Source organism: Lynx rufus, unplaced genomic scaffold (assembly GCF_022079265.1).
Source record: "Lynx rufus isolate CCGP_SWC_20201006 ecotype Redwood Valley unplaced genomic scaffold, mLynRuf1.p SCAF_3, whole genome shotgun sequence".
Taxonomy (NCBI): domain Eukaryota; kingdom Metazoa; phylum Chordata; class Mammalia; order Carnivora; family Felidae; genus Lynx; species Lynx rufus.
The window spans coordinates 92772531-92795262 of record NW_025814845.1 but is presented as its reverse complement, the minus strand read 5'-3'; the positions used below and the strand labels follow the sequence as shown (position 1 = coordinate 92795262).

At 36.9% G+C, this 22732-nt stretch overlaps 1 protein-coding gene across 11 annotated transcripts in view; it reads left to right on the top strand.

Moving 5' to 3' along the window:
* The first annotated feature begins 217 nt into the window (after nucleotides 1-217).
* CAMK2D (calcium/calmodulin dependent protein kinase II delta) overlaps nucleotides 218-22732 on the top strand; it is a 320398-nt gene continuing 297883 nt past the window's right edge. For 9 of the 11 annotated variants that reach the window (XM_047091617.1, XM_047091615.1, XM_047091625.1 and 6 more), the window contains exons 1-2: nucleotides 218-913; nucleotides 2531-2625. In XM_047091617.1, coding sequence (XP_046947573.1) covers nucleotides 849-913; nucleotides 2531-2625 — 160 coding nt within the window. In that variant the 5' untranslated portion in view covers nucleotides 218-848. Of the gene's footprint in view, nucleotides 914-1527; nucleotides 2626-22732 lie in introns of all 11 variants that reach the window. The other 2 variants (XM_047091621.1, XM_047091624.1) reach the window with 2 other exon arrangements.

Below are 22732 nucleotides of genomic sequence, written 5' to 3'. Positions count from 1 at the left end.
CCTCCGCCCACCTGGTCTCTCCCCAGACGGGTGTGCGCGCGTGTAAGACCTAGGGAGGGAGAGCGAGATCCGCGAAGGGACTGGGTTAGAGTCGCTAGAGGGAGGTGTGGGACCGGCGAGGAGGGGGCTTCGCGAGGGAGGGGGTACTGGCAGGCGGAGGGAGTGGCGGGAGGAGGAAAGAGGCGGAGGCCTGGGGACGGCGGACTAGTCATCGCCCCATCCGAGCGCTCTTTCTCTCGCCGCGCAGTCTCCAAGCGGCGCGGGCTCTTGGGGGAGCGCCAGGCAGCCGAGGTGCCCGCGGGAGGCAGGCGGGTCCCGGGTGCGCACGCTCGGCCGAGCCCCGGCGCGCCCCGCGCCCGCGCCTGCTGACAGCTGCAGCTGGGCTCGAGCTGTCCGCTCTCGGCTCCGCGGCCTCCGCCCCCTCGGGTTCCCTCCCCTCTGCCCCTACCCCTCCAGCCCCGGTGCGGCTAGTTTCGCAACTGCTTTCGCCCCGTGCCCGGCTGTTTTCCGTTTCCCGACCCCCTCTTCTTGAGTACTTTGCCCCCAGCATTTGGGGAGAGGGGCTGGAAAGGGGGCGGGTGGAGCGTCCAGAGGAGAAGGAAGCGAGGGCCGGAGGAGGAGGAAGAGAATCTGCGGACCGTGGGGAGGAGACCCCACGCCACCCTTTCTGGTCATCTTCCCTCCCGCCCCGCCCCTGCGCACACTCCCTCCCGGGTGAGCTACTTTCGGACGAGGAAAGTGAGGGCGGCCCTGGGTGACAGCGCCGCGGGGCCAGTCCTGGGGAAGCCGCGCGTCTGTTCGAGTCTTGTCCGCCGCGCTCCCAGCCAGGGGCATAGCCCGGACCGAGGATGGCTTCGACTACAACCTGCACCAGGTTCACGGACGAGTATCAGCTTTTCGAGGAGCTCGGAAAGTAAGCGCCTTGGCCCGCATCTGCACGTCCCCTTTCCAGAAGAGGGCGGGTCGCGTTGCCCCCGACCCACCGGCCTCCCGCGTGGGGCGAGGGAGTTTGGGAGACCAGAGGAGAGGGAGGAGGGCCCGCGGTGTGGCAGCTCTGAGGAAGGTGCTGCCTTAGCGAGAGGAGGGGACAGAGACGGAAAAAGACCCTCCACCCCGGCTGTGGCACATTCCGATAATCCTTAGCCCACCTTCACCCGTTCCCGCACCCTCTAGCCCTAGAGACTTAGTGGATTTACGATCCCTGCAGTTGTAGCTGTCATCCAGAGAAGTGTGCGAGCGTGTGTGTGTGTGTGTGTGTGTGTGTAGAGGAAACAAGAACCCATGTAAAATGCAACATAGATCATGTTTTCTGTAAACAGAGATGCCTCCTCGTTAGCCGGCGTGTCGGCCGTACGACCCTCGTACGGATGAGAACTCGCTGCCACAGACGGTGCCATATTTATTGATGCCGAAAGTTCAACTTGGCGTAGAGTCTATTTTGCATCCAGTAGTTGTTCTGTCCAGGAAAAGGGCCACTGAAAAGAACTCGACCCCTTGCCCCATGTCCACTCTTATTCTTTGCACTAGGTTATTCGCTCATCATCATCATCCTTCCAATGATTTACGTGTACATCTTCGCATTCTCTGGGAGGATTTATTTATACAGGCAACGGCAAAGACCTGGAGACCGAGAGAAAGCTTCCCAAGGGTAGCCTAGTGTTGTGTAAAACGACCTCCTACACCCGACTGGCAGAACTGCTCGGAGAATTTAAGGAAGGGACCTGAGACCTCCTGAGGACCTCTGTGCTTAGGGACTTAGGGGCTGAACCGTGAATGTTGATTTATGTAGCATCCAACCCAAACCCAGTTCTTCTATCGCTAGTTTCGACTATTACTTATGAAAGGGGTGCGTTTATATGTATGTTGTTGTTTTATGCAGTTGAATTCAAGGGAATGTAATTATATTTTAAATGTAATGAAAATTATATCCTTATATATTTATACGCTGTCTGTTGTTAAAACATGGAGAATATGTCGGAAGAGCAGCTTAATTCAAATCTCTCCCTTCCCCCAGCTCAAAACAGGGCACAGAGAAATCACCATATCAGGATTTGTTAAACCACACAAATGTTCCCAACACTTATATTTTAATGAAAACAATCGCCATATTTACTTAGTTGGAGCCACATTAATTTTTTTTAACAAAATAAATAGATTTTTACTGCTCTTCCTCAGCCATGCTCTTTGCAGGTTTTTTTTTTTTTTTTCCTCTCAGCATTTGGTGCTGTGTTAGTGTGAATTGTAAAATGTTTTCAAATTTCATGTGCAAACAAGAGCGGTCATTATTGGCAATTTCTTTCATTTTGTTGATTAATAATGTGTGCTCCCTGTTAAATAAAATTTACTTTTATTCTTCAACATTACGGAAGGTTTAGGTTTCCAGGAAGAATCGTTCATTTTGTGGATATTACTGTAGCGCACTGATGTTTGACGGTTCATTAAATGCAACAAAAATGCTCAGATTGCTGTAATTTTTTAGTAGAATATCATAGCTGATTATATTGATGACATGCTAATTATTGGTTTTCAGGGGGGCTTTCTCAGTGGTGAGAAGATGTATGAAAATCCCTACTGGACAAGAATATGCTGCCAAAATTATCAACACCAAAAAGCTTTCTGCTAGGGGTGGGTATTATCAACCACATATACAGTATATGTTAATTTTGTATTTGTCATGTTGATTGTTGGTTCTGTTGTATGTAGATATATACTTATAATTGAACTGTAGACCTACGGTGTCCCATTACATTCTGAGATTATTTCCTTCCTGAATGCCTTGGTATGTATAGTTTAAAAATAAACACACAGAATTTTAATAACAATTATTAAGTAATTATATCTGTCCTATGAGCACTAGCATAAGTAACTGTATTTTAAAGAAAAGAAGTGTCACAAAGTGCATTTTGCCTTTAGCTGTGCTGTGAAATAACTTTCAGAAATACCCAGGAATGGAAAAGTGTAAGTCTCACAACTGTCATTATTCTTTTTTGCTTTTGAGAGGAAAAATAGGTCATAGCTCATTTGAATCATATTTCAATTGTAGTTACACTTGAACTTAATTCATCAAGGTATATTTAACAGTAATAGCTTTGGGAGGAAAAATTTATCATTGCTATATTCTAGGAAGTTCAGCTTGATTTTGAGGTTTCTGTGTGCAGTCCAGATCTTTACTGGGTCTTCCGCATTAAGGCTTCTCACAGACTCATGTGATGTATTTTACACATGCTCTATAGCCACAGAGATCATTCCTATCATAAAATAGCTGTTGACATAGGAAAAAAAAAAACTGAAAGGAGCTCACTGCATTCTTTCTGTTTTGTTGAACTTATGCAAAAGTACTTACACTGAAATGTTAGGCATTCTAATTATTGTGGACACGTGTCTAAGGTATTTCCATGGGAATTTACAATGTAATGAAATTTAAATGAAATTAAAATGAACAAAATGCCACAGTATAAGCCCATTTCAGTGACCTGGTTTATTTTAAGTAATGAGGGAAGAATTCTATTAGGGTTAGTTTGCCCCATTTAATTTGTCTTCTAAAAAGTGCTGCTCTCTAGTATCCTGGTGTCATTTTTGGTCTCTGCCATACTTTTTTTTTTCCTCATTTGTTGCAACTTCTACTTTAGGTTTAGATTGGCATTTCAGTTTATTCATTAAAATGAGATTTTGTTGTGATTTTCTTCATCCGATTTTAACAGCACTCTGAGGAAGATCTATGTGCTAAAGTAACCAGTGCCATAGCTTCACAGCTTGAGAACTAATGAGAAGCACGTTACGCTCCATCATGTTCCCCTTTCCCTCTTCTCTCCACAGGAAGGTTTCTAACAGTCAAAAGGAGTTACCAAACTGTAAATGACATTTTAGTTTTTAAAAAGAAAAAATGAAAATTCTCTCAATGTTTTCTTCCTGTGCGCTAGATACTTTTGGCAAAAGTAGGAGTATCAGTTCTTCTGGAGGCATGACAACACCTATCCCAAATCTTTCAGTGGCTTTAAATTTTCTCTCAAAACAAATCAGTGTTGTGCTTCACTTCTCCTTGATTTCCTTAATTAGAGTTCTCCTTCTTCATCTACCATAATTTATACTCCCTGAATCAGAATGGCAAATACATGTGTTTCTGCTCCCATTATTTTTCCATTCTTCTGCCTCCACTCTATGGAAGAGAAGTCTTCTCTAGCCTGATGGGATTCCTTCTTCCTGCCAGTGTTCTTTACCTGTTCATACTGTGCCGTAAAGAACAACCTACACCCAAAGCCACCTTGCCCTGTCTGGATTTAATTATTCCAGTTACGTTTAGGAAAAGTAGTTAAAGTGAAGTACTAGAAGACCTGCTTCTTCTCCCTCTCCAATTTCCTTTCTTAACCTGCTTCATGTCAATCCACTGAGGAGTGAGGTGGGAAAGAAGAGGGTTTGGAACTAAATGCTCTGGGTTTAAATTCTGACTCGCCTACCTATTGGATGTGTAATCTTGGGTGATTTACGTATTTTCAATGAGCCTTCATTTTCTTATCTGTAAATGGATAATAGTGTAACCCTTCCTTTTATAGGGTTTGTGAGGAGTGAATTAATATAGTATAGAACAGTGTCTGTTACGTAATATGTATTCAATGAATATTAGCTGCTATTATTATCTCTTGGGTTGCTGAAACAATCATATGTGATTACTTACATGAAAGAATGAAAATTATAAATCCAGTGGCAGCCGTGACTTAGCTGTGAGTAACCAGTTTGAATCTTGGCTTTACTGTTTAGTGTGTAATGTGGTTCAGTTATTTACCTTTTCTTCATCACAGGTTCTTCACTAATAAAATGGGGGAAAAGTACTCATAGTGTATCATGGGTTGTTTTGAGGATTCAGTGAATTTTATGAGAACCACTTCTTCATTGCAAAGTGCTGAGTCAATTTCACCTATTACTGCTCACCTGTAAAATATTATGGTACTTCAAATTTTTCAATTTATTTTATAACCATAACAATTAGAGCTGCTTATAGCATATTTATACTTTTGAATGTGTGCATGTTTAAGCTGTACCCATATTAAGTTGTAAATACTTAAGAAAGTGCTCTCATTATTTTAAATAAAACATTTCACAGCATTGAGGACCTAGGAGGAGCTCAGTACAGAGTGACTAGGATCACATATGGCTATTAAATGGTTTGTAAAGGAGTTACATACTTAGTTTAATTCCTAAGAACAAGCAAGTACTAGATGTAAAGTAATCTTTTATAAAATAGTGTATTAAGATATCAAGAGCATATACTTTGAAATATGAACTCTCCTTTAAAAACACTCCCTTTCAGAATGTAATAATCCTGAAAATTACTTTTACAGAAAAATTTAAAAATAGTATATTTAAGGGAAATTAGAATGATATCTAAATTAGCATACAGTTTTTCCCTTAATGTACTGATTTTTTTTCTTTTGGCTATGCATGGCAGTTTTTGTGGAGCATATAATTTTTTGTATAAATTTTTGTTTGTATTATTTAAAATGCCATGCCTTTGTAAATCCAAGCTTTAAGCCTGTTTGTTTTAAAGACCAGGAAGGTCCTCCAACTCAAATAATGTTCTTCAAATGTAACATTACAACTGGAAAAGAAAGACCATTGTCAATACATTTAAGACCATGAGGGATTGCCAAAAATTTGGCTATATTCCTGCACAAATTTACACATCCAACTCTACTATCACCCAGGCATTTTTCTGTGCCTAGATGTTAATGGATTTCCAGCAGACAGTTTCAGTTGCATTTCCTCTCAGCTGTTAGTCACACAAACCATATTTGGGAGACTCAGAGTCTGTTGAAGAATTTCTTTCCTTTTGCGTTAACACGTGCATGCACAGAGCATTCATCATATGATACTGATTAGATAGATTAAGTACACTGATATATAATTTGGGTTGCTTTAAAAATAGTGTAAGAAAGTTTCAAACATCTTCTGTTTTATGTGCAATTTTTGTCTCAAAAAGTTTTTTTTGTCAGCTAGGAATAGAAAGCACGCTTACTTAGTAAATGGTAGATAGTGATTGTAGAATTTTATCTCCTATTTTTACCATGGGCAGTAGAAATTCTATTATTTTGGTCCCAGACAATTAGGTTTGTACTTAACAAATCCTAATTTGCCATGCTATTTTGATACTTTGTTGATTTTGACCTGGTTATAACTGTAAGGTATTGACAGGTTATGCAAAGTCTAGGAAGGGTTGTGATTGCAGTTCAGAATCCAGTAGACTGATGGTTCTGATGGCAGATGTCTTTAGAAATAGTATTTGTGATTTATTTCACATTTTAAAGACTCCCTGTGGTAAAATATTTTTTATGATAGTAATAATTTCTTAATGTTCATTTTCCAATGTAATTGTTGATCATTAGAAGCCACTTTTTATTACATAGGGTCTGATGAGCCACAAGTCATTATTTTTGTAAAATGCAAATTATAGTAGAAATAGTATATGCTATTACTATTACTATTGCATTTTGTAAAATGCAAATTATAGTAGAAATAGTATATGCTAATAGTATATACTATTATGAAATAGTATGTGCTATTACAAGTATATTTTAGCTCTACTCTCTTGATAAAGTTAAAAAGGGATTTCGTTTTATATTTCTGCAATACTTCACAGATCTAATACAGTTCAATTATTTGGTATTCTTTGATTTTACTAGTTTTGTTAATTCCCAAATTGATGATCTTAGTAGAATATGAATCAGGACTTTATAAAAACTACTTAAGCCATGTACACCAAATTAGGTCTCAGCTATGAAATCTGAATATTGCATGCATGTCCTAAGTAGTTTTTTTTATGTTATAATAGAGATGTCAATAACTAACTTTTGCTACTTTTTTTTTTCTTTTTTGGCATCCAGGCAGTCAAGAAATTAGTGCAATTTTTCAGCTTTGTGGTTACTTGTGTTAAGTTGGAAGCAGAAATGAGATGATATAGATGAATTGTTCTGATTATACATTATTGATTTTGCAATTTGGAACTAATTGGGCTAATTAATATTTTTTGAAAGTTTCTTGGTTTGAGCAATGTTTTAAGAAAAAATTAGTAAAGCATTTTAGTTTTGTATGTGGACTTTCTACAGCTCTTTAATTATTGGGCCCCAGAGTAGTCCTTTCATTATGTTTAGTTGTATTTGCACTTTTACATAGGTTTTGATATTAGATATCTATTTTCCTCTTTTAGTGAATGAGAATATTATTGATGTTCAAACTGGTTAGGAGATAAAAATGCATATCTACATTTCCAGAAAATAATAAAAATCCTTTCTGTATTCCAACATGGTTATAATATGCAAACTTAATATAAAGAACATGGTTGTCAGGCATCTGACTGTGGTATCAATAACTAGTGTCAACCTCTACCTGACAGATTACGCAATAGGAATTGAACACCTGGAGAATCTTTATTGTTATACAACGAGATTAATACTTCTCATTTCCCTTGAAATATTGAATCAATTTGTGTAAAAATTAAAATTTAGTAGTAAAATTTTATGGGCCTTTTAAAGTTAATAATCATGAATTGCTATAAGGCACATACTAGGATTTTCTTGGGCATTTAAGCTCATTGTTGACTAGAATTTTATTTAATTAAAAGATTTTTTTTTCTTGGGCTGATACCAAGGCAGACCAACTCCTACTGTCTCTTAGGCTGAATTGATACATTTTTTTTTTAAACATCTGCCCCTCCACATTTGTTAGGGTATGGTGTGCACAGTATTTTTTATTATTGACAGTTAAGGATTGTTCAGTGAATTGTATTGCCGTACATTAGGTGGAAGCTTGCAATACTTTTACTCTAAAATATAATACCTTTGTAGTAATTTGCTTTTATACTACTTTATAGATTACTAAGCACATTCACTTATGTGGCCTTATTTTATATATTTTTATTTAATAAATACTGCATAAGTATAGTGGGCAAAGTGTTAGGAAAAGTAAGGCTATCTACACAAATAGACATAGAAGACATAAATGGTATAAGTCTAGCTTGAATAAAGTGCTGTTGATTTTCAAAGGAAGGAAAGGTTATTTCTGCCTGGAGAGATGAAGGAAGGCTTTTATATAATATGGATTTAAATAAATTTTAAGTACCACAAGTCTAAAACCATTTGGAGAGATTATTCAAAAGAGTTTAAATATCTGATTATAATTAAAATATTATTTTACTCAGATGGTAAATTTGTTGCAACTATCAGTATAAAGTTACTTTTAGAATAAAATAATTTTTATTAAAAAATTAAAAAAGGAAACGTTTTTAGATACCAAAATTCCTGATCCAGTTAAGGGAGATAGATCATTACTTCTTAAGGTGAGTTCATAGACCTTTCATCTACTGTAGACTCTTTCTCTAGTATAGGGAAACTGTCAGGTTTGGAGGAGAGAGAGAGAGAGAGTAGGGAGAGGACAGCTTTGCTTGTTGTTTGTTTGGTTTTGATTTTAAATATCTGAACTATCCTTGTAATATACAGTCACAGAACAAAATCATAATTGATTTTTTAGTTAGGCGAACCCCTTTACTGGTACTATGGTCTCCTTTTAACTTTTTAGAACTTTATTACTACCCAAATCAATAATAATAATAAAATAATAGGAATGGTAATAGCTATTATTTTAAGAGAACCTTCTAAGTGACAGATATATACTTACAAGATACTTTGTTTTACTTAGTTTATTGTTATTATTATTATTCAATTTTTAAAAAGAGGAAAACTGAGTAAGTTACTAAAAGCCTCAGTATTAGTCAGTAGTGGAGTCAGAATTTCAAACCATTTTCTTTGGCTCTAAAGCCTGGCTCTTTCCACTACCACATCCCATTGATTGCTGTTACAAAGAACTTCTCTTAACCTCTCTGTACTTATCGGTATGTGCTTGACTGATCTCCCCACTAAACTTCAGGGTCTTTCATAAAAAGGACTATGTCTTCTACAGCTTTAGGTCCTCAGTGCAGTGTATAGAATTGAGTATTTGTTTGGGAAAATATATTTAGAGTTCCGCCTTGTGAGAGAAGATAGTATTTTAATTGCTGCAGTAACATAAAATCAAACTAAAGTTTGATAGTCCTCTGTGCTCTTTCCTGGAAAGAAAACAGTGAGGTGAAGAATCAGTGGGAAAATGATTACAGAAGAATGACATGTTTTGGTAAACTTAATTCATTAACTTACTGCAAATATCTCAAAACACACTAAGTTTCTAGGACTACTTCTTCTAAATGATTCACTTGTTGCTGAAAAGAAAAACTTAGCCCTTAACCAAAGCCCAGAGGAACCTACTCAGAAAGGCATTTTATTTCTCAGGCTCCTCTTGTTTGTGAAGCATGGAGGACAGATGTTTGTTGTTTTATTGTTTCTTCTTGGACAACACTATGTGCCAAATGCATACTAACATGTGGCAAGTGAAAGAAAAACCTAAAACTATTAAGTTTTATAAATATTTTATAAAATTTTATAAAATTTATAAAACTTGGCTGTTTTATGTTTGTTGGAAAAATAACTTAGGTGCAGCAAGTCATATAGAGATACACAGATAATATTGTGTAATATTTATGTACACTTAATTGTTTTACCTAAGGTTATTTTCTCTTTAAATTACATGGGGATTGGAAACTTTTTATTACCTAACATCTTAAGTATGAAATTATATTTTATAAATCATAAAACAGTAAGCATCCAATAAACCTCCACTCAATAACTAGAGCATTCCCTCTACTTTTGAAGCTACCTGTGTGTTCCTTGCTGATCCTCATCTCTTGCCTTGCTCTGAGAGTTAATCACTGTCTCTTACTTTTTAATTTTTTTAAGTTTATTTTTTTGAGAAATAGAGGATCTCAAGCAGAGCCCTACGTAGGGCTTGAACCCATGAACCGTGAGATCATGACCTGAGCAGAAATCGAGTCGGACACTTAACTGACTGGGCCACCAGGTGCCCCAATCTCTTACATTTTTAAAAGAGAAATCTCTTTTTATTTCCCCATGCCCTGGGACTTGTTAATTAACTGGTTGATTTCAGTTGGCCAATCAGTTACCAATGGAAAATCTATGCCCTCTTTATCAAGGTATATTTATATATGTATAACAATATATGTATGGTTGTACATGTATGAATTTAAAATTTATGGAATAAACTCATATTAGTATATAATTTTACCCTATCCCTTAAGGCTAGGGAAGGCTTAAATTATATGGAATTTTTTTAGTAATAGGAAATTATTTTATTCCTACGTCTTTTTTTTTTAAATTTTTTTTTCAACGTTTATTTATTTTTGGGACAGAGAGAGACAGAGCATGAACGGGGGAGGGGCAGAGAGAGAGGGAGACACAGAATCTGAAACAGGCTCCAGGCTCTGAGCCATCAGCCCAGAGCCTGATGCGGGGCTCGAGCTCACGGCCCGCGAGATCGTGACCTGGTTGAAGTCGGATGCTTAACCGACTGCGCCACCCGGGCACCCCTATTCCTACGTCTTTTTGAAGCATTTTCATTAATGATGATGTACACACATTGAAATAAAGCAGGAGTAAGTTACATAAAACTACCTTATTGAAGGTAAGTATAGTACTTGAAAATTAGATTTCTCTTTTATCTTCTAGAGAAGTTGTAGAGGTCAGATATGCCATATCACGGCATTAGTGTTCAAATTAAAATTTATATTTTGGTGAAGAAATATTTAAGTGATATTTGGAGTCTGTGTTCTGATAACTTGGATTTCTGCCGAAGTGTATTCAGTAGTAGTCCAGGCCCAATTCTGCTTGTCCCTGGTGGACTCAGTGATTTCCCCCTTCTATGAATGGTGCCTTACTTTTCCTGGACTTTCAAGCATGCTTGATTATCTTTCTTCTCCTTAACCCATCTCAACACTTTCCATCTCTTCCTTTTTCACCATTTTAACTTGAGCCCTTTTTTTCTTAACTCTTTTAAACAGCTTCCTAAACAAATTTTCCAGCTAATGGTTGCCATGTTTTTTATTCATTTATAAAGTTCATCGTTAGACCTCTTAGTACCCACTGTGCTGGACATCTTGATAAGTTGTAGCGATACAGAGGTGAAAGATAAGAGATCTGCCCTGAAGTATTTTGTGATCCATTAGTGTGGATGATAGCCTGCTGAATACAGTTTAGTTTTTGAGTGTTGTGATAGAAGTATACACAAGGTTTTCATGTAGATAAGGGCTGGAAAAGGTTGTTATCACAGATTTATTGAAGAGATTAATGAGTGAAATTATGTTTTTGAATGGCAATTGAGCCTGGCACAGAAGGAAGAAATGGTTGCCCAGGAAAAGTAAGCAGCATGTTCAAAGGAAGGGAGAAAGTTCTGGCTCTACTCTTCAGATGGAATGAGTACACCTAGTGCTGTTGAAACCCTGTCTCCTTTAAGACTCATTTCAGGTGCTTCTGCCTCCATGATGCCGTCTCTAACTTACTCTCCCCCCTTACTTTCCCTCTCTAGGCAGAAGCGATTCTTTTCCTCTTCCTCTGAATAGCTTTTTCATGTTTTTTAAGCAACTGATCACATTTCTCCTTTTGTGTTTTAGTTATATATGTTGTAGCTTTCAAACATCTTGTAGACATTTTTAAGCTTACCATTGAATCTGTGCCTGGCACAGTAATTGTAAATTACTTATAAATGTTGAAGATGCTTATAAATGTTTGTTGAATGAGGGGATAAATGAATGAGTGAGCAAATAGGATTCTGTCTCCAGAAGTAGATATATGTTTAACAAGGAGAGACCTTTGGCAGGTAAAGTAAGTGGAAGTTGAGCTAAAGCTTCATGCCAAATGGAATACACTATTGAAAATAATTTTTAATTCATAAATTATTTCATTAGTTTCTTGATGACAAATTATGCTTTGTTAGAAAGAGTTTTGTATAATTGTGTAAATTTTTGAGCAACTGTGTAAATTCTTGCTGTTTTTTTTTTTTTTTTAACCATGTAACATAAAGTGGCTCAATAAGAAGGGGTAACATTTTCATGGTCTGCATGTCCATTAGTACCACTTTAGTAATGTCAGACTCAGGCTATCATTAAATTAATGTTTTATTTATTTTTGAGAGAGAGAGAGAGACAGAGTATGAGTAGGGGAGTGGCAGAGAGGGAGGGAGACACAGAATCTGAAACAGGCTTCAGGCTCTGAGTTGTCAGCACAGAGCCTCACGCGGGGCTTGAACTCATAACTGTGAGATTATGACCTGAGCCGAAGTCGGACACTTAACCGAGCCAGCCAGGTACCTTATTATTAAATTATTTAAATGTTTGGATTTTAAAGTTTGTATCCATTCTCATTCTCCGGAGGGAGTTGCTTTTTGACTTATCTTTTAACTAAGCTCATTTTAAAGAGAATTTTGGTGATATATAGTTTTGGATTCACAAATCATGAATATTATTTGCTTATAGAGGTTACTTGACTTTTTAGGAAAGACAGAGGCCAGCTGTTAGAACTGCCATGCCTATCAATTCAGAAACTTGGTAAAAGGACTGGAAAGTGTGCTTGTTTCAATATTGGAAATCCCTTAAAGAAAATATATGTTTTAAAGCACTTATTTCCTTATTTACTGGGGGTTTTACAATTCTACAACTTTATGGTGTATATGTATACATACACCACACACATATATGCACACACATATCTTAAGAAAATATGCTGTTTTCATAAAAACATTCAGAACATTTGTATGTAATCATGGTGGCAAAATGATATGTAATTTGTGAATTTAGTTCAGCTGAACGTTTTGACCATTTTGTAGAAACTTTATCCATGATGAATTTTTTAGTAAAGTAAGTTATATATGCTCTTATATTAAAGATTGTATATATGTATATATACACACTGGGTATAGGGAGAATTGTATACTATGGACATATCTCTGAAACAAATTTTAATGATTCATTACCAGTTTGCATAAGACATTAACAGTTGTATCAAAATATATATTCTAATTATGCAATCTGGAAAAATACAGAAAAATAGAAGACAATATATTCATGGTTCAGTTTTCCCAGTAACTGCAGACATTTAAGTAGAATACTGGACTAAACTGTACAGTTTTGTGTCCTGCTTTTTTCCTTAATATTTAAAAATTTCCCTATGTTACTACAAATCCTTTGATTTCTTATTAACAATTATACTTCACTGAGTAAAATATTAGTATACGTAGTATTGCTAGTTTTTTTTTAAATTGCCTTTTGCTATGCTGACATAATAGTAAACATTGTTTTGTAAAACTTTTCATATTTCTGATTCTTAGGAAATATTCACAAAGGAGAATTAGTGTGTTAGAAGATGTAATATTATCAAAATTTTTGATGCATTATTGCCAAATTGCATTCTGCATGTTTAACATATTCCCACCAGTGACGTTTAAGTGTGCTAGTGAAAGTGAATTTTGGGGAGCATTATTCTAAATTTCAATTTAATCATGTTGTTCCAGATCACCTGCTAGGTGTGGATAAACAAAGATACAAAGGTAAGGTCCTTCTTCTCAAGGTGAAGTAGATGTGGAATCAAGTAAATTACCATACAGATAAATGACACTATTGAAGTGTTTACTCATTCTGAGGTGTAAGGACATAACTGTTGGGTTGGTAAAAGGTAAGGGAAGATTTCCTAGAGCAGTTAATATTGAACTGGGTTTTGAATAACCAGTTTTGAATTTAAAGATGGCTAGAAAAGATAATAAATTAATAAGAAATTAAAAAAATTAATGAGAAGCAAGTAAGTGTCAATAAAGAGCGAACTTGAAGGAAGATACATACTTTTCTAACCCTGAGTGATTGACTTACCATGTGTAAATTTTCATGAAAGGATGCAAAAAGTGATGAAAGAGTTGGAAAGTTTTTTTTGTTTTGTTTATTTTTGTTTTTGTTTTGTCAGTGAATCATTAAGTACAGCACAATCTGTTGGAAGGTATTAAATAAGGTGGTTGTGGATTTTACAGCTCTGAGTCATTAGGGATGAACAGCTGATAAGAGGAATATCAACCTCTAATCAATCTCACATTTTGTTTTATTTTGCTCTGGGGCAATACAAAAAAAAAATTAAGTGACTAAGTGGAAGATAAAGGAGAGGAGGATAATTAGAGATTTTTTTTTTAAATGAACCAATATTATAAAAGAGCCCTAGGGAATCCTGTTTCTGTTTATAAACCAGAAAAGCTAGTCTCTGCATTTGCAATATTAGATTAATAACTGTTGCAAAAAAATGTTTGTGGGTTTCTGTTTAAAACCAAAAGTAAGATGTCTAATATGCCCTGCCTGAATTCTCAGTGTCTGTAATAGTACCTGGCATTTTTCACAGATACTTATTGAATAAAATGAGTGAATGCTGGACTCCCAAACTGCATCATCTTATGATTAATGAATGTGCATTTAGGGACCCAGAAGTTTTAGGAGTAATATTTGTATACATTATTTCTTTTTCAAAACAAAAAAAACAAAAAGCAAAAACCAAGGAAGCTCACAATTGTACAGTGAGATTAATTCTGCCATATAATTAATATTTTTTTAATGTTTATTTATTTTTGAGAGACCTAGAGAGAGCGTGAGAGGTGGAGTGACGGATCGAACGAGAGGGGGACACAGAATCCAATCTGAAACAGGCTCCAGGCTCGGAGCTGTCAGCACAGAGCCTGATGCAGGGCTCGAACCCACAAACTGTGAGATCATGACCTGAGCTGAGGTCAGACACTTAACCAACTGAGCCATCCACATGCCCCTGTGATATAATTTATAATTTAGCACAGGGTGGTGTTTGGAAAATAGTCATTTATTCTCATCATTAAATAATGGGCAAATCTCTCATTCACTACTTAGAAGATAACTTCAGTTTAAATATTTAACCTCTTTAGCTAAGTTCAGCATTGCAATGTGTTTTCTCCAATTTTAAAAAGAATCTTAGAGCTGTAAAAAAAATTGTAAAGATTTCCCCAGTATATTAATATTAAGGATTGTGTAAGTCAAAATTTAAACAGGGAAATATTGTTTTACCCTGTGCACACATGTGTATGTGTGTGTGCATTTATAAGTAAGATTCATGGTAGAATGATTTTTTTTGAACTTGGGGTAGGAGCTTTGTTGAGCAGAAAATCTATTGTGATTCAAGGTTGGTATAATCATTAGAATGCAGGTTGGGACAAATTCAAATTCCAGATTGCAAGCAGAAATTTCAGGGTCAAAGTCCACTCCTGCTCTCTTAATCGTAGATCTGATTTCAGAACGTTTTTTTCATTCTAGTAGAAATGGAGAGGGAAAAGATAAAACTGTCAAAGAGAACAGTTTGCCTCCTGTAAATAGACTTGAGACCTGCTTTTCTCTAATACGTGATTTGGAAATCATTCTTGGAAAAAATCCTTGCTTTGACTGCTTCCCATACATCTTTATGTTCAGGGAAAGGGAAAACAAAATTGTTATCCTTAAGTTGGATGGAAAGAAAAAAATTATACTTCATATAATTCACAGAGAACCAATCACTGAATTACTTATAGCTCCATATCCCTCATTTAGTTCTGATAATCATAGCGTGATATTCTGCCAATGACATAATAAAGAGAGGGTCCTAAGGCATGAAGAGGGATGGCTAAAGGATCACTTAGTTTATCTTTTAAAATAGTAATGACTTTTAAAAATGGAGCTCAGGGGCGCCTGGGTGGCGCAGTCGGTTAAGCGTCCGACTTCAGCCAGGTCACGATCTCACGGTCCGTGAGTTCGAGCCCCGCGTCGGGCTCTGGGCTGATGGCTCAGAGCCTGGAGCCTGTTTCCGATTCTGTGTCTCCCTCTCTCTCTGCCCCTCCCCCGTTCATGCTCTGTCTCTCTCTGTCCCAAAAATAAATAAAAAACGTTGAAAAAAAATTAAAAAAAATAAAAATGGAGTTCATATTTGTTGAATTTTTGCAAACTTTTTAAGGTAGGAGACTTTAAGGTATATGTTTTGAATAATCCAAATGGAATAAATCCAAATTTAGAAACACCAGTATCAGAAATATTCTGTGAGCACTCACAAGGTCAGTTTTAAAAATAGCGCTTAGCTTTGAGAGGATAATTTCTCCCCACCCTGCATATAAATGTTTTATTCAGACCTTCAATAACAAGCTTTCAAAAAAAAAAAAGAAAGAAAGAAAGAAAGAAAGAAAGAAAGAAAAGAAAAGAAAGAAAACGAGGGAGGGGAGTGTGAAATGAGCCTTTTGAGAAATCCTTGTATTTAGCATCTTTCATTCAAGGATCTTAAGATGTTCCCTAATGAGTCTCCTAGTACTTCTAGGACGTGGGATTCTTGTGCCCAGTGCTGTAAGGCCTGCCATCCCAGAGTCGCATGTTGCAGCTGCTTCCTAGTGCACATCACACTCCCTCCAGAGCCAGGGAATCGAGGAGGCAGTGTTACCCAGCTGTAGGAGCATAGGGGCAGAGAGATTTAGGGAGTAAGGAGTTACCGACCTGATTTGGAGTTTGGTTAGGTCTCTCGGTCAGTAGCCTTATTCCTACAACAATGCTGTATCTTAAAAATTTTTTTTAATGTTTATTTTTATTTTTGAGAGAGAGACAGAGTGCAAGTGGGGGAGGGTTAGAGAGAGAGGGAGACACAGAATCTGAAGCCTGCTCCAGGCTCTGAGCTGTCAGCACAAAGCCCGACACGGGGGCTCAAACTCACGAACTGTGAGGTCATGACCTGAGCTAAGTCTGGCGCTTAACCGATGACTGAGCCACCCAGGTGCCCCCCAAATGTTCTGTCTTTAAAACATTTGATATCCTGTTTTAGCCTCAAGAAAATAAACTCTACCTCATTTTTCATCTGTGCAACTGTGTACCTTTGGAAGTTTGACATTTAATAGTGAGGAATATGAGAGTTTATATGTACTATTATTGAGGGAAGAAAGCAAGGTTAGCATTTTCTTTAAAAGACAACAGAAGAGAACCATTTGTATTATTCTTGGGCAAAGCGAGCTATAAGGGACATGGAAATAATGAAACATGGTCAATTCCCACAAAGAACTTACAGCTTGATTTAGAGAATAGGAGACACACATAATTACAGAAGAGATAAAGATGAGTAGCAGAAGAATGTAGTATGATGATTCAGTGTACCTAAATGACATTTAGTTGTGGAAACAAGAAAAATAACATTGAGGAAGTAGAAATTAAGATGGATGGATGGAAGGGAGGAAGAGGAACAAGGACACCAAGGTGCAACGAGTCCTGTAATGTTCAGTGAAGAACCAAAAATACCTGTTTAGGAAAAAGAAAGATAATCTGTGGGAAATCAGGAAAAAGCTTAAAAATACATAAAATGTTTGATTGCCAAGTTGAGAATCTTGTCTTAAATATAGTGAGGACACATTAAAGAGGGCATCTAGGATGTTACTTGGCAGCAGTGAATAAGCAGGATGGATTGGCAAAGAGTGTGAGGTACTGAGATTCTGAAACCATAACCTAATAAAAGATGAGGAGTGAGGATACAAGGATAACTGAGCTTTGAAGTTTGAATAATGGGGAAAATTGTAACCTTCATGTAACAGATTAAGAAGTCAGAATCAGCTGAGTTTGATGAAGATGATGAACTGACACGTGTTTGATGTACAAGCAACATATTTCACATTGAATACTGTATCTAAAAGACCATTGAAAATTGGGTATGATCCTTGAGAAAGGGCCCCAGGAAGCAGGGCAGTATAGGTTAAGAGCATCAGCTCTGAAATCAGATTGCTAGGTTTTAAGACCTGGCTCTGCTATTTCCTAGTTCTTATGATCTTGGTCAAACTTCTGATTTCTCCAAGCCTTGGTTTCCTTATTTATATAACATCAATAATCAGTTTAGCTACTCTTTGTGATTTGCAAAGAGTTGACAGTTAAAGCCATACTAGTGGAAAAGATCAGAAGGGAGAGAATATAGAAAGAAAAGAACAGAGGCCCTAGGAGAGGTATGGGGGAATACATCCATTTTGATGGATGCTAGGAGGAAGTAGGACTAGTTTCAGAGAAATGGAAAGATACATCTGAAAAGGAGGAGGGAAACCAGGATAATTCAGTACTGTGACTCTGAGGTAGAGAAGTTTTGCAAAAAAAAAAAAAAAAAAAAAAAAAAAAAAGTATGGCTAGTAACATTCAATGCAATTGAGAAGTAGAGGGAAATGGACTGAGAAAAAGGCCTTGTTTTTTCATAAAGCAGGATTTCAGTAGTGTTCAGGAGGAGATCATGAGCATTGGGCCAGTCTGTTATTCATCTCTACATTCTTGTAATCGAGCATACAGCATGAAATATAATAGGTATTTAATAAATATTTGCTGAATGGATAGAGAAAAATTATTTCTTGGGATTAAAGAATAAATGGAGATGACATGTAAAACCTTGCTTGTTTAGTAAAATAGGGAAAAAGAGACAGACATACTCAGGAGTAATTTCAGGGATTAGCCAGGTCAAGGGAATTAACAGTGATAAATAAAGCTGAAGTTTATTTGGAGGAAGAGGAACAAGAATCAGGAAGGGATAGAAAAACATAAAGCAAGGCAGGAGTGTAAAGTTTATTGGGAAGTCATGGAGACTGTTGGGTGTTAGTGGGAACAGAAGATTTGTTTAGGAAAAAACACATTTTTCCTCCTTAGAGGGATAGCTGGAGAGCAAGAAGATAGTGCACACGCTGAGGTATTTTGGAGATGGAGAAGAAGACAGCTACAGTTCATCTGACATTAAGAGAAATGGAAGTAGGATTGAGAGCTTGGAGAGAACAGATTTGTTATGGTCTTTGGGGTTTGTAAAGAAGAGTCCACCAAAAGCATTGTGCAGTGGATCATTAACAAGTATACCTGACATGAATCTAGCCCAGTAGTGACCAGAGAGGGCTCTAGGAACCCACTAGGGATTGACAAGGTGAGTCAACAGGGATGCTGGTGCTTTTTAAGCATTTAAGGAGATAGACCCCCCTTTTTTTTAACACATTAATTTTCCTTAATTGGTATAGCTAGTAAACATAGAGCAGCTAGAATTTAACACCCAACTTAGGTAATAGCAAAAGACCTTGTCATTCTGTTATGTTTTCTCTGGGTACATCCAGCAGGAGAGATGAGGTGGAGAGGCAGTTAGAAAGCAGAAGCTTGGGAAGAAAATTCTATTCTTCCAGAATGACAGCCAGAATAATTCCATTTTGGAATGTTTGGTAGCTGATTTCTTTTGTTATCTGAAAGAGAATCCTGGGGAATCTTCAATTCAGAATCTAAATTTCCCTTATTCCTATTCAATTTCATTCAATTTCTCTGCATAAACAAAAGCCTCTGTAGGCAGCTTTTAATGGTTTAGAGTTGTACATAATTTCATCAGTAGGAAGGCACTGTTTATGTAGAAAAATTAGTGCAGATCAAGAATATGTAATAAATACTTTAAAGACATCAGCTAGTTCATTTTAGATATTTTATTACCAAAGTTCGTAAGGTTTATCATTGTGAATATTCTATTTCATGTGTGCCTTGCTTATTTTCCTATCTATGTGTCTCTGCTTCGTTGACTATGATGATAAGGGCTTTGGTGTGATAGCTTTTCCCCAAAACGTTGGTGTTCTTAATAATTTCCTTAAAAGTCTGTGTCATTTTTCATTTGTTTTTTTCTGGGTCTACTGAAAAAGCAAAGCTTTCTTTGCTCCCTGAGAAAAGCAATGAACCCAAAGACTGTTATAAAGGTAGATGTGATCTGAATGTGTGTTCTTTTTTTTTTTTCCTTCTCACATAAAATGTTTCTCTGCTCCCTTATTCATTTCCTCATTCTTTTTCCCTTTGCTATTACTATTGATGTTTGATACATAATTACTCCCACTTTTCTCTCCTACCACCAAATTTCTCATAAATAAAACTGTGTCTTGAGTTCAGACTTGTAAGTTCTAGAAAATAAGAAATCTCTACAACTTTCTTAGTTAGCTTTCGTGTAACAAGTGGAAATTTTATGTCTTCTATGCTGATGTTTTTGTAGCCCTGGACTTTCTCTAGTTCCCCAAGATCTCATGTCTTATCTTACCCTCATTATATCAGTCATTAATTCATTCCAACAAATATTTATTGAAGCAGCTGTTATGTGCAGATATAGTTCTTGATTTGGGGGGTATAGGGTGAGCAAAGTTAGTGTAGGGGAGGCTGGAAGAATCATTTGGATAAAGTGATATGAAATAAATAAAACAGGGCTATAAGTTAGTGACCTAAAGTGAGGTTACTTTATACAGGTCTCTCTGAGAATGTAACATTTGAGCTGAGGCATTAATGGTAAGAAGAAGCAAACCATGAGAAAATATGAGGGAAGAAAATTCCAGCCCAAAGGACCAAGGTGACAGCTTGCACAGGGATAGAAAGAAAGTAATTATAGCTGGAGTGTAATTAGCAGAGAAGAGAAGCAAACAGTGATCTTGGTAAGTAGGCAGAGAGATTGGGAAGAGACTTTGGCCAATGTTAAGGAATTTGGAACTTATGTTAAAAGCACTCATAAGCCATTTTGAGGATGTGGAGCAGGGAAGTGATGTGACCAGCTTTGGGCTTAAAAAGTCTCTCTCTGGCTATCATGTGGAAAGTAGATTGTAAGGGTTTGTGAATGAGAACAAGAGTAGGAGACTATTTCAGTCTATGGGAGATGTGAGGGTGGGTGAGAAAATATATTTTGGGAGAAGAAAATATAGGACTTGCTAATGGAAGATTGTGAGGTATGAAGGAAAATGAAGAGGCCTGACTACTGGGCTTATGGCTGACTCCACTATCCAATGGTGGCACTATTACCTGAGATGGGGAATAGTGGAGTAGAATTAGATTGGACTGGGAAATCAGGAATTCAGGTTTTGACATTAAATGTGACGCATCAACCCCCAAAAGTAAAACTCTTACTTTTTAGCACTTATTCCCTATTCTTGCCTTTCCTCCTCTCCCTCAACTTTAGGCAACCACTAATCTATTTTCTTGCTCTATAGATTTGTTTTTTCTGGACATTTCATATTAAGTAGAATCATATACAAAATATGTGATTGGCTACAAAATTTGTGATTGGCTTCTTTCATTTAGCATAATGTTTTCAAGGTTCATTCATCTTGTTGTAGCATGCTTTATTTTTATTTTTATTATTATTATTATTTATTATTAATGTTTTATTTATTTTTAGGACAGAGACAGAGCATGAGTGGGAATGGGGCAGAGAGGGAGGGAGACACAGAATCCAAAGCAGGCTCCAGGTTCTGAGCTGTGAGCACAGAGCCTGACGCGGGGCTCGAACTCACAAACTGTGAGATCATGACCTGAGCTGAAGTGAGACGCTTAACCAACTGAGCCACCCAGGCGCCGCAGCACATTTCATTATTGAATGATGTTCCATCTTATGGATATAGCACATTTTGTTTATGCATCAGTTGATAGACATTTGGATTGTTTCTACTTTTCAGTTACTATGAATAATGTTGCTTTGAGCATTTGTGTCCAAATTTTTTGTATAGACTTATGTTTTTATTTTTCTTGCATATGTACCTAGGAGTGGGGGAAATACTATACACATGCAAATTCATACACACACACACACACACACACACACGCACACTTTGGAGAAATGCAACCTAAAGAGTTTATGATATAGATAGTACTCTGTAGTTATAGTGTAATATAGGAATTACTAATCACTAGAATGATTAATTTGCATTATGACACCTGTGCATATAACAAATAGGTAACAAAGTATTATAATTTAGATATTTTGATGTGAGAAAAAAATTGAAATAAAGTTTCAGTGTAAGAAAGTGAATTATGACCATTTTCCCTTTGTGTATAGAAATAGAGATATCACACCAAGTAAGAAGGTCTTTGTTTAACCATTATTTTAAATTAGCTGTGTCCAGAGTTGAAAAGAACATCTGTTTCATGTCAAAGAACCATCAATCCAATCTGTCTATTCCTGAGTGATCTCCTTCCTCATGTTCACTGTTACTAGAAAGAATTTGGCATGGGGATCATTATTTGTATCATGAATTTTTTGCTTTTTTTTTTTGTTTTGTTTTAGAATATTGATGCAGATGGGTATTTTCCTGTTGATTGAATGCAAAGTATGGTAAAATTCTTATACTAGACCTACTCCTTCTATTCCCCTTTTGTTATAGAAGTGCCTATTTCTACACATTACTTTCCAGGCTCTGGCATATACTCATAGTCTGTTGACACTGGAATAAAATTTGCTAGGCTTTTTGCTTTTGCGGTGAGAATTGTTTTGGGGAGTGACAGGGGTAACAGGGGCTGTGAGGGGTGAGATGAATAGGCTGTAGTTGTCTTTCACCAAGACCCCAGATAAGCTGATAATCAGTGAGAAGTTTCATTTTCATCTTTTACACCGAAGAGTGAATTTAGGATTCATTGAAGGCCTAAGAATGCAGCAACTTGCCTTTCTTTCCCCATGAAATTTGAATGATGAATTTCAGTTTTCTTATGTGGCATTATATTTTCTTGATCTGACAAATACAAGATTAACCCATCTATGGAGTATTTCTATATATTATACTTTTGTTTAATTTCTTTTTTTAATTTCTTTTTTATTTTATTTAGATTTTTAAAAATTTTTTATTTTTGAGAGAGTCAGAGTGTGAGTGGGGGAGGGGCAGAGAGAGAGAGGGAGATACAGAATCCAAAGCAGGCTCCAGGCCCTGAGCTGTCAGCACAGAGCCCGTCACCGGGCTTAAACTCACAAACTGCGAGATCATGACCTGAGATGAAGTTGGACGCTTAACCAACTGAGCC